Source organism: Morus notabilis, unplaced genomic scaffold, assembly GCF_000414095.1.
Source record: "Morus notabilis unplaced genomic scaffold, ASM41409v2 Scaffold1252, whole genome shotgun sequence".
Classification (NCBI taxonomy): Eukaryota; Viridiplantae; Streptophyta; class Magnoliopsida; order Rosales; family Moraceae; genus Morus; species Morus notabilis.
Genome location: NW_010362211.1, coordinates 104,400 through 116,363, shown reverse-complemented (window position 1 = coordinate 116,363; position 11,964 = coordinate 104,400). Strand labels below are relative to the sequence as shown.

Sequence of the window (11,964 nt, the reverse complement as noted above, 5' to 3'; positions counted from 1 at the left end):
TCCATAAATAATTCATAATTAGAGTCAGGTAGAATCCGTTAACCTCTCTAATTATATCTTCATCCTTGAGTACCATTGATTCTCTAATGGATAGTGATTCATAAAACACATTCATGAACCAGAGCGCTCTTACTAATCCAAGTACTGAATCAACACTCAAGAGAATTATTTATCTACTTCTTTCTCAAGAAGGAATGGATTCCATCTCGTATAATAACATTCACGGCTACCTATTTCATCATGTCTCCAAAATACAAGGAATAGGATTCAGGGTCTCAGAATCCGTACCAAGTAAATCAAAAGACACAAATCCATAAATAGGAGTTTGTTAAGAACTCAGGATTAAGATCATTCTATATATGACCATCGATAGACTCAATTAGAATTTCTATGCTTAACGGAAATTATTAGAAATTCATATTGTGTATGTGTCCCTGTTCCACACAATCTCATTATGCGAAATATACTCATTTAATATCTCACCATATTAACAGTGTGGATAGTACCGTTCCATTCTAAATGGGAATGACATGTATTAATAATGTTTTAATTAAAGATTCTGAACTTTAATTAAATTCATTATGAACGTCTTTTATTATTATCCTTAAACATTATCCTCTCGTATATAACACTTATATACAATGTTTAAGGTTACATAAACAATCACGGAATTTTCATTTGATATTCATAAAATATTCATAAATATATGCACATAAAATGATGAATAAAATTTTTTATTAATTAAATAATAAATATCCTATTACATCTCATGCTTCTAGGACACTATTCCCAACACGCATCTGGATCAAAGTTTGCGTTGGGGAGTGAGATAAAGTTCTCGTGTCACATAGCCAATAGGCATCTAACATTTCTTTAGAAAGGAGATATTTTGCATTTCTAATTGCCTTGTCAGCTTTTTTCACGGAGCTAATCTTGTCAAGTGCGTCTCGAGAAAGGATGACTTTATCATGCCTAGGAGGAATCACGTTTGGGTTGAGGTCCCAGTTTCCAGAAACTATGAACCAAGAAGATCTCTAGTGCTTATCGTTTTCAAGACAATCCAGGATGAGCTTCATGTTACGTTTCGCTTGGAAGTAAAAAGAACTATTGTGCCCAGGCGATTTCTTTTTTACGTAGATGCCTCTAAATTCGTTGACAGTCAAATCTCCAAATCCAAGTTTTTGCCAAAGGACAAAACAAGCGATGCCATGACGTAGCGCATTCGGCCAAAGTTGGCATAAACTCAAGTTAAAATATGCCAAGAGATCATGGATAAAGGGAGAAATAGTGCTCAGTAGGTTAAAAAAGAGGGAAAATTTCCGGGCAAGTTTTAGTCCCTTTCGCTTGGCCCGTGACACTCGAGGACTAGGGGCTGATGTTGGGCAGCATTTCTGGAAGCATTAAACGCGCAATAAATTCAAAAGCTCTCCGGAGCCCAATCTCGCATAAGTCTAAGTTTGTCAAAGCCCAAGCTCTCCCGAGCCCAAGCTCGCCAGAGCCAAAATTCACCGGAGCTAAAACTCGCTGAAGCCCAAGCTCTCCCGAGCCTAAGTTCGTCAGAGCCCAAATTCACCGGAGCCCAGGCTCGACAGAGCCCAAGTTCTCCTGAGCTGAAAGCTCAAAGGTCGCGTGATATCATCAAGTGAAGTAACCGATGTTAATTGAAGAAATTAAATGATTGAAAATTAATTCTCATTGATTATTTATCAGTTTTAACTCGCAAAAAAGTGAAGAGCCTCATTGCAATTAAGAGAGAATAAACTCTCAAATTAATGGGAGAATCAAACTCCCTCAATCCTAATGTACTATAAATTCCCTCAATTTGATATGAAAAGATGGACACTCATTTCTGAATACAATTGCCCTATGATTGTCTTCATTTTGTTTTTGTAATTCCTTCAGTGGTTCTTTGTGTTCTTCGAGTGTTCTTCCAGGCGATTTCTTTTTTACGTAGATGCCTCTAAATTCATTGACAGTCAAATCTCCAAATCCAAGTTTCTGCCAAAGGACAAAACAAGTGATGCCATGACGTAGCGCATTCGGCCAAAGTTGGCATAAACTCAAGTTAAAATATGCCAAAAGATCATGGATAAAGGGAGAAACAGTGCTCGGTAGGTTAAAAAAGAGGGAAAATTTCCGGGAAAGTTTTAGTCCCTTTCGCTTGGCCCGCGACACTCGAGGACTGGGGGCTGATGTTGGGCAACATTTTCGGAAGCATTAAACGCTCAATAAATTCAAAAGCTCTCCAGAGCCCAATCTCACATAAGTCTAAGTTTGCCAAAGCCCAAGTTCGCCATAGCCAAAATTCACCGGAGCCGAAACTCGCTGAAGCCCAAGCTCTCCCGAGCCCCAGTTCGTCGGAGCCCAAATTCACCGGAGCCTAGGCTCGACAGAGCCCAAGTTCTCCTGAGCTGAAAGCTCAAAGGTCGCGTGATGTCATCAAGTTAAATAACCGATGCTAATTGAAGAAATTAAATGATTGAAAATTAATTCTCATTGATTATTTATCAGTTTTAACTCGCAAAAAGGTGAAGAGCCTCATTGCAATTAAGAGAGAATAAACTCTCGAATTAATAGAAGAATCAAACTCCCTCAATCCTAATGTACTATAAATTCCCTCAATTTGATATGAAAAGATGGACACTCATTTCTTAATACAATTGCCCTGTGATTGTCTTCATTTTATTTTTGTTATTCTTTCAGTGGTTCTTTGTGTTCTTCGAGTGTTCTTCCAATTTCCTTAGACAATTTGCTTATTCAATCCAAATTATTAGTCTATGGACGTTGGATAAGTGTTGGACGAAATTTTGCTCCAACACTTATTATTGTAAGTAAACACATAATTAGATGGAAAAGTGGATCACTTTTTTTTTTCTTTTCCTTTCATATGAAGTATCATATGAAGTAAACATGCCCTTAGAGCCTAGAGTAGTGTTGGAACTTTAGGCCGGCGGGCCGGCCCGAAACCTAAATTTTTTGGGCTCGGCGGGCAGGCCCATTTGCCGGCCAGTCCAACTTAATTTTTCAGGCTCGGGCTCGGGCAGCCCAAAAATGGACAAGTCGTCGGAGCCCACCGCTGTGTTATCACCGTCAACCGCCGTCCGCCGGAATTTTTTTTTATTTTTTCCGGTCATGTCCGATTTACCCGATTTGCCCGAACTGCCCGAAACCCGACCAAAGGTAAATTTTTTGAATGTTGGAGCCCGACCCAACCCGAAGCCCATAAAGCCCGACCCCAACAACTTGTTTTTTTACCGTTGCATGATTTTCTGCATGAACCTGACCCGCCGAAAACAAAACTAGCCTCAAATTAAATTGCAAATTTTTAATTTGTAAATATGTATTTGCTTTTGACATTGTAATTGTATAACTTTGTAAGTTTGTAAAATTTGTAATTCGTCACAAAATGATTGCACTCTTTTTTCCTTTCTAAGTTTTTATCCCAATTGGATTTTTCTTGGTAAGGTTTTTAACGAGACAATCATGAATTACGAATTTAAAAATTAATATACAAAATTAATTTATTAAATTGTGTTAATAATGTGTGTTAAATGTTGATTTTAGTTTTTATATAATTTTAACACAAAATAACTTAATAATTATAAAAATTAAAATATATAAAAAAATTTTAGACATTTCGGGCAGGCTCGGGCTGCCCGGCCGGGCTCGGATAGCTAAATACAAGCCCGCGGCCCATTCACGGGTCTTCTCAGGCTCGGGCGGGCAGCCTAAAAATTTTGGACGGGTCGGGGTCGAGCATCGGGCAAAACCTCAATATTTTTGAACGCTCGCGGGCAGCCCATCTAAAGTTCAGATAGCTTTCTACAATACCAACAAACGGTTATTGACAACTGAGATATAGAGAATTTTTCCTGAGTTGCAGCTTGATTTGACAACTGAATTTATGGCATCTTTGAAAGATTTTGTGCCTTAAAGAATTTGGTTACAGCTTGATTATAGAATCCTTCCTAACATGAGTACTATTAAGTGTTAATTTAAGAAATTAGATCGAGCTAGCCTAGAATAGTTCCAATATCGCATGTTCATTAGAATGATCACTTTTAACTTGTTTAAGGAGCTCAGATCCTCCATCTCTCGTAATATTTTGGTAAGTTCATTATATGCACATTAATGGTTTCTTAATTGATACATGTAACATGAGCAAAAGAAATAAAATGAAATATGCAGATTGCGGACACATATTGCAAGAATAAATTATTTTTCAAGTAGAGTACTGGCTCAAAACACAGAATCTAAGGCCAAGTATAGCACCGTTGTCATCAAATATTTAAGCCAAGATTATTTGGGTTGCAAAATCTAATTAGCCTTGGTGATATATATATATATATATATATATATATGCTTGAATATGGATGACCAAGTAGGAATACCAAGTACAGCCAATCGTGGGGCTCTTGTCACCAAAATCGATGCGTAGATATTGCAAAGAATTTCAATTCTTAGCAGGATATATGTATTCCTAATTTTTCAGATCCATTCCAAATCAGGATGCTATCTCTTTCTATATATATATTATTTTTATTTCTAATGCTATTATGATTTTATTTTTTAGAGGGTTAATTTGTGTCATTTACCTAATTTTCAGCATTAGCCGCAGCCAGATCATCACATCTAGTAATTCTACTAATATGTATGTTTGTTCTATATTTATATGTATGTATTATTTTCCTTTCAAAGTTTCAAATGACATTATATGCCACAAGAATGACAATAAATCAAAGAAAATTACTACGGAAAAAGTAGTAATTAGGCCTCAAGTTAAGATCATTTAAGCCCCTAGTGCATATGAGAGCAAGCTCTATAAGGTCTTAAATTATTTGTTTAATTTTTGAAGTCTCAAATGATGTTTAAGCAATTATCGTATATTATGTCACCTCATTTAATGAACTCAAACATTAAAATATAAAAAAAAAAAACATTTCAATTTTTTTTTGAGTGACGCGGTATTGTAATGTGATTGGTTAGCTATTGTTTATTATATTGAAATTAGACAGGTTCTATACATGCACAAACAAAATTACCTTTCACATATAGTAAATGCGGCGCCAAAAAAATTATCAATCTACGGTGACAAATCAAGTTTGAAACTATTATTTTGCCCTCAACAATATAAAAGATTACCATAATGCTCTTAATTATATATCCATAATATCTCTCATCTCTCTAACTGCCTCCATCATTTTTACTCTTAATATCAAACGTAGCCTAATAAAGGCAGTCAATACAGTGCTAAAAAGCAACTCTACAAATCGTATATATTGGTCGTGTTTGAAGTTTGTTTTGTTTTTGTTTTTCATGTTTTTTGAGGAAAAAAATGAAGACATGATAGAAACAGCGTTTGACACAACTAAAGATAAAAAACAGAAATAAAAATGATTTTTTGGTTTAGTGTAAAATGTGAGAGAAATGAAAAATGACTTTTAGGGCGCGTTTGGAACTCGTTCCAAAATGATTTTGTTTTTTGTATGAAAACGAAAATGAAAACATTTTCAATCTCAGACAAAAATCATTTTTCAAAATGCGTTTGGTAATTTTATCAAGATATTATTTTCAGTATAAAAAAACTCATTAATTTCTCTCTTTCTCTCTCTCTGCTCGAGAGATGAGAAAATGAAAACAAAAAATGAAAAACGACTAAAAGTCATTTTTTATTTTTCTCTCATTTTACACTAACTAAAAAATTGTTTTTATTTCCGTTTTTTGTCTTTATTGCGCCAAACGCCGTTTTGAAAATATTTTCATTTTTTTCTCAAAAAACGTGAAAAATAAAAACGGGATCAATTCTAAACATCTTTTAACAAAAGTGTGAGTCGTATACTACTATTTAACCGTATTTAAATTTATATTTCAAAAGAATCAGATATTATTTATATACAATTCTTTTATTCTATTTATAGAAAAGTAACCATTTTAAAAATAATACGTGCGGATGTACAAACTCGGAGGAGGTTTCCATAATTTCATTCCAGATGATCCAATATATATAATTAGCAGCATTCAAGTTGCAAAACCAAAATGGCGGGGTTGACAATCCAGGCTATAAAGAATTTTCGTGCTTGTGATTAATAATTGATCTTTGGCATATTCTTCAAAGATTTTCTTGTTAGAATCAGATCCAATATGGTCATCCAAATTCTGTTTCCCTGAGGTATTAGTATTACTTAAGCAAGAAATTAGTTTATACCATTAAGGAATATTGAGTTTTACTGAATGATTCATAACCACTCATATACACTAAAATAAGGGTGTTCACGGGATGGAATCCGTAAATTAGAGGTCAATTCGTGTCCAATCTAAAACCTTTGGATTGAAAAAATCTCAATCCGTATATTATCTAAAACCTTTTTAGATTTTGAGATTGGATTCACATATTCACGGATTTTGAGAATTAGATTCATGGATTACATAGGTTACGACCTTTAAAATCATAAATTAATAGACATCCATACAAAATAAAACACAACATGAAATCTTCATCATTTATCACAACTCAAATTTTGCAACATCCATGTCTCAAATAAACATAGCATAAATATGACATAAAGTTGTTCAACCATGTCTAAATTGTTACGATCCAATTAACGATGACTAATCAACTAAGTTTAAGTTTTTTAATTTTTTAAAAAAATAAAAAACTAAACTGAAAATATTATATACATATATACATTTAAACTATATATATATATATATAGTTTTGGATTCATGAATTTCATGGATTGAAAAGTGCTCAATCCGTAATCTAATCCAAAATCTTCGGATTGGGAATATCTCAATCTGTGTCCAATCTAAAAAAATTTTCAATCCAAAACTTCAGATTAGATTGGATTTTATAGATCAATCGGATTAACGGATTCCACAAACAACCTAAAGGTGTCAATATCTAGTATTTCAGTATACATAATACGATTATTAATTTGCAATATGTTATCTTCTACCTTGTTGGTTCTATCATCAACTTCAGCACCCTTTATAAGTTGAAAGTATAAACTAGGATAAATTTTACGAATTCTCCATAAACTATGTCACTTGTGTTAATTAATGTATTGGTACCTGTTGCACCTTTTGATCTATAATATTTCTCTAAACTTACCCTCTCCCCACCCCTTTTCCCCAACTTTAAACGTGCTGTTTTCTTTTTTTTTTTATGTAATTACTGAGTTATTACTTGTTTTAAGCCCTTATAAGGTGTAACATTTAAGGTTAATAAATGCTTCTCACTCTAAACAAATTAGTTAGGCTCAAAGTCATATATATATATATATATATATATATATATATATCTTCTTGTTAAACTAGTTGCTCAAAAGCAAGAAAACAAGAAAGAAAAAAGTGAAAAACGGACCCAAATTCAATTGGACCAATTTGACTTCCTTGAGTGTATGGTACGTGTTAGTATGTCTAAAAAATAGCACGTTTCAAAGTTATATTTTGTAATATGTTATACATCGAGAGAATACAACATGTACATTGTAGAGAGCATGTTGTGGCAAGTGAGATAATTCAAGTTTAATTAGTAAAATTTATCCGATAAATTAACTAAGAGATTAATTATCGTTAATTAGTGCTATCTCTAAAAGACATTAAGCTGAAGTAAGTTGAAGTTCCAGTACCATCTAGTCGAAAACATCTCCACCTATAATATGCCAAAATTGTTAGAAGAAAAAAGAAATAAACAATATTGAAGACTATTATATATTGTCATGCACCAAAAAAGTACTTTTCGGCACGTATGTTGCTATTTATTGGCCAAATATTGCCGTTACTAGTTAGTGCTTGCTTAAACCTTACGTTCAGAAGATTATGGGTGTTGTTTAAATATAATAATAATTGTACTTTTACAGAGAACTTTTTATTCAAATACGCGTGCATGACTTCCTGGCTAGCTCATGCAACCCATTGATATAACTATATATTTAGGACCGGAAATTAAAAACAATATATATATATATATATATATTTGAGACAAAACATACAAAACGCTTATCATTATTATTATTATCATTATTATTGTTATTACTATTTTGTCACTCATGTCTGCCACACTGCTCATTTTCTATTTTTATTATTTTTAATCTTTTTTGGAAACCTACACTGAATATTCACTGAGAATGGTCTCCGATTTTGTGTATTTTTTATTTAAAAAGGAGAAATAAATTGCAATTATTGTAAGGATGGTTTTTTTCCCCAAAATTTTTTTGGTTTGACTGGAAAAGGAAGCAAAGAAAACAAATTCCTAATTAAAAAGATTATATGTCACTATAACTCTTACTGGCAAAGAATATTAGAAGACTTGTTACATTAGGAGTCCGAAAACATCGCTAGCATGATAACTATTAAACAAAACCCTTATTGGATTAGAATAAAACAAATACATTATTGACAGCATATAATTAAAAATACAATTATTTTGTCGTTGCTCCTTTTTTCAAATACTACGAGGGACCCCTAGCAGCCTTTTTTTGTCAAGGACAACAAAAATATTATTATGAGGAACGTTGAATTTGTTACGCGAAAAATAGTTTCTTAAACTCAATACGATTTTTTTTCCATTGTTTTCTTTCATAATAAAACTAGGAAACCCTATTTTATATTTCAAATATGTATATATACATACATATATATAAAAGAACAAAGTAGACATCGATTAGTACTGTAGCCTTGCTTGAAGCAAACACAAGTATCTCTTACCCTTCGAATGTGTGAATGGATAGGGAAGAATTCAAATTTCGTACGTGTCTAGCTAAAGATATTTTTTTCCAAGAAAAAAAAAAAAAGAGCTTTTTCTAATTTATGGAATTTGTACTAAGTGTACGTTATTGGTGTATAAACTACATGCGTTAATTATGTGCCCTCCACTATGTGGGTTCCCCGCCTGAAATTGGATTCTCTCTAACAATTAGATCACACAAATAACCATTTTGTATCCATAAAAAGAACTATATAATCTAATTTGTATTCAAGAGCATGCCCGAAGAAAAAAAGAGTTTTTAACTTCAATAGCAAAGTAGCATTCAGCTATGTATCCCTGTTCTTGAATTAGATTCGCAACATATTAACGGGAAAAAGTTCAAAAATAAAAGACAATTGCTAGTATGTTTTAGACTATCTCCCTCATGCAAATGCTAATGCAATGCTATATTTGGCACCACAAATATGAAAATAGCATCTTCTTATGATATTTTGGTCTCCAAAATCTTATTTCAAATGTTATATCTATTTTTTGTCATAATTATTAAGGTTTAAAAGTTATAAAAATAAATTTTTATTTTAAAACAAATTTAAAAAATCAATATGAGAATGATTTAATTAAAAGGTGAATACATCAATATCTTTTGTGCCAAATTTGCCACTCAATATATAAGACCATCTAATACAAATGTTAATGTTAATTATATATTTCCTATCAAAAAGTGTGATATGATATGTTATTTTCATTTTTACTCTAATACATAATATTATTTGACGTGCTAAATCTACTTTTTCCCATAATAATTAAGTTTTGAAAGTTGTAAAAGTCAACTTTTATGTTGAAAATAATTTGAAAATACAAAAGTTGTAATGCTTACATTAAAAAGTAAATAGTTCAACTAATAGTAATCAAATGTCAAATTTCTTATATGTTATACTTGGTAAAAAATATGCCACAAAGTATAACATATAAGAAATTTGACACAACAAATAGCATTGCATTGGAGAGAATATTTTGCACTCAAATGTTAAATTTACAATTGACACATCAATTATAGTATTGCATTGAAGATGCTCTAAGATCAACTCTAATATAAATGCTAATGTCAATTGTATATTTAACATAAAAAAGTATGATCTGATTTGTTATTTTCATTTTTGCAATAATGTATAATTACTATTTAAAGTATTAAATTTACTTTTTCTCATATTTGAAAGTTATAAAAATAAATTTTTATTTTTAAAATAATTAAAAAATAAAAAAGTTGCGAGGATTATATGAAAAAATTGCAGTAAGAAACCTAATTAGTTCCACTTGATCAAAAGGTGTTTCGAATAACCGAATAAATTAGACACCTAAGCTAACAATCTGTAGACTTAAACATAATATGTAACAAATAGGAGTACGGGGAAAACACAGACAACAAAAGTGTCCGAAGAAGAGAAACAGTTGAAAGTTACGATAGATCTTCAACTCATCTCCAAAAGTAAGGCGTTATTTACATTTTGTCGCACAATGTAAATACAAGACCCAACTTAGAATTCACCATAAACGTCTGTAATGCCAAAAGCATTTTTCCTAACTAGAGACTTACTTGGCGCACAAGATTTTCCAACTTGGCCATATGCTGAATGCAGTCAACATATGAAGTTCAATCGCCCAAAGAATATTGGAATCAGAAATGGAGTATGGACTAACACAATAGAGTCTGGGAAACTCTGTTTTGCTTGATTATTTAACGCAGTTAGATAATTACAAAATAACCCGCTTATAAAGTCAACATTTTGCATTCAACCTGGTTCTCCATTCAACCTCGAAGCGATTTCAAAAAAGAACATAAAGAAACAACTGAAGCAAGAAAATGGCCAAGGAAGATTACGTCCAAAACATTTCAGGATTTTACTGTCATGGTCACAAACGAAAATCTCCTACCATCCCATTTTGTATGTTCCCGAGAATTGGCAACAGGTCCAGATAAAGGAAGAACCAGAGACAAAAACATGAAGCAGCAGACGAAAATGGCCACGAATTGACAAATCTGCTGTCAAGTGAATTACCATCATCAAATTCCACCACACAATGATAACTACTGCTGCTCATCTTCACCCATCTCTTCACCAAGACCTCGTTGCACTAATCTGTAATACAGAATACCCATTGTCGCCATACATGCCCTGCATAAGATAGTATAGCACTTGAATTAATAAAGACAAGATAAAAGAGTTGCAAAATATGCCCTCCTCTGATCATGATTGGTGCGTCAAAAATCTTGTAAATCTTAGAAATAAGTAACCCTAATGATGATGCATATTTTCTTTTTATGTCACAAGTGGATAGAGGTTCAATAGCCAGGTAGCCACCATAGTACATAGATGCAGCTAAGTCAGGAGATATATGGTATCCCACTTCTTTCTGGCGATGCAATGTTATTTTTGAGAGAAACTTGAATCAGCAGTTCAAGAAAGGGGGGGCTTTTTTCTTTTAAGAAAAAAAATAATAGGAAATTCTGTCTAAAATTGAGCATAGATAAGTAAACCGGAAAAAAATTTAACATAACTAACTTGTTTTCCTTATTATACGTCAATCAATAAAACCCTATTATATGTCAATCAACAAAATTATTATCCTTTCTGCTCGTCACCTAGGGCACTTGACTTGTAGGCTTATGCAAAATAAATTTAACATGAGGTTGATAAAGAGCGTATGGGTGGGGAATTTACATGATTGCGATAAGGAGAAGGATTTTTCTTGGATCCATTCTTGATGATCTTTGAGGCCGCAAACGACCTTCCGGTACATCATTTGACGTTGATGCATCTTTCCGTGGGGGTACAGTCACAGGTAGAGTTGGTAATGCACTTGACCAGAATGGAATCAATGATCTAAGGAACTTGTGCCTGAGCGAACCTACAATTAGGAATCTTAAAGAATTTATATTCAAACTAAATAAGGAGTTTGAAGAGAATAATAGAATAGAGTACGCATAAACTATAACCATACAAGTGAACAGGACTCATTCTCTATTTCTATGAGAACTATAGCTCTAAACTAAAAAGAGATAGTGCAGACTGCAATTGCAAGTACAAAAAAACACAAACAAGTGCAACGCATAATCTTTTTTGTATATATTATTTCGAATGTGAAAACTGACTTATTCTTCATGCGTAAGAAAATATACACCTCTTATTTGAGCAGTTAACTATATCACATCTAGATAAAATTCAATCAGAGACAGCATGACATCACACAACACC

General features: G+C 32.6%; 1 protein-coding gene across 1 annotated transcript in view; it reads right to left on the bottom strand.

Annotated features, from left to right (window-relative positions):
* Positions 1-10,159: 10,159 nt before the first annotated feature.
* LOC21387211 (zinc finger protein-like 1) overlaps positions 10,160-11,964 on the bottom strand; it is a 5,668-nt gene continuing 3,863 nt past the window's right edge. Inside the window, exons 9-10 of the mRNA XM_024167686.1 lie at positions 11,431-11,617; positions 10,160-10,884 (exon numbers count right to left, since the gene is read on the bottom strand). Of these exons, the coding sequence (XP_024023454.1) occupies positions 10,797-10,884; positions 11,431-11,617 (275 nt within the window). The 3' untranslated portion in view covers positions 10,160-10,796. The remainder of the gene's footprint in view (positions 10,885-11,430; positions 11,618-11,964) is intronic.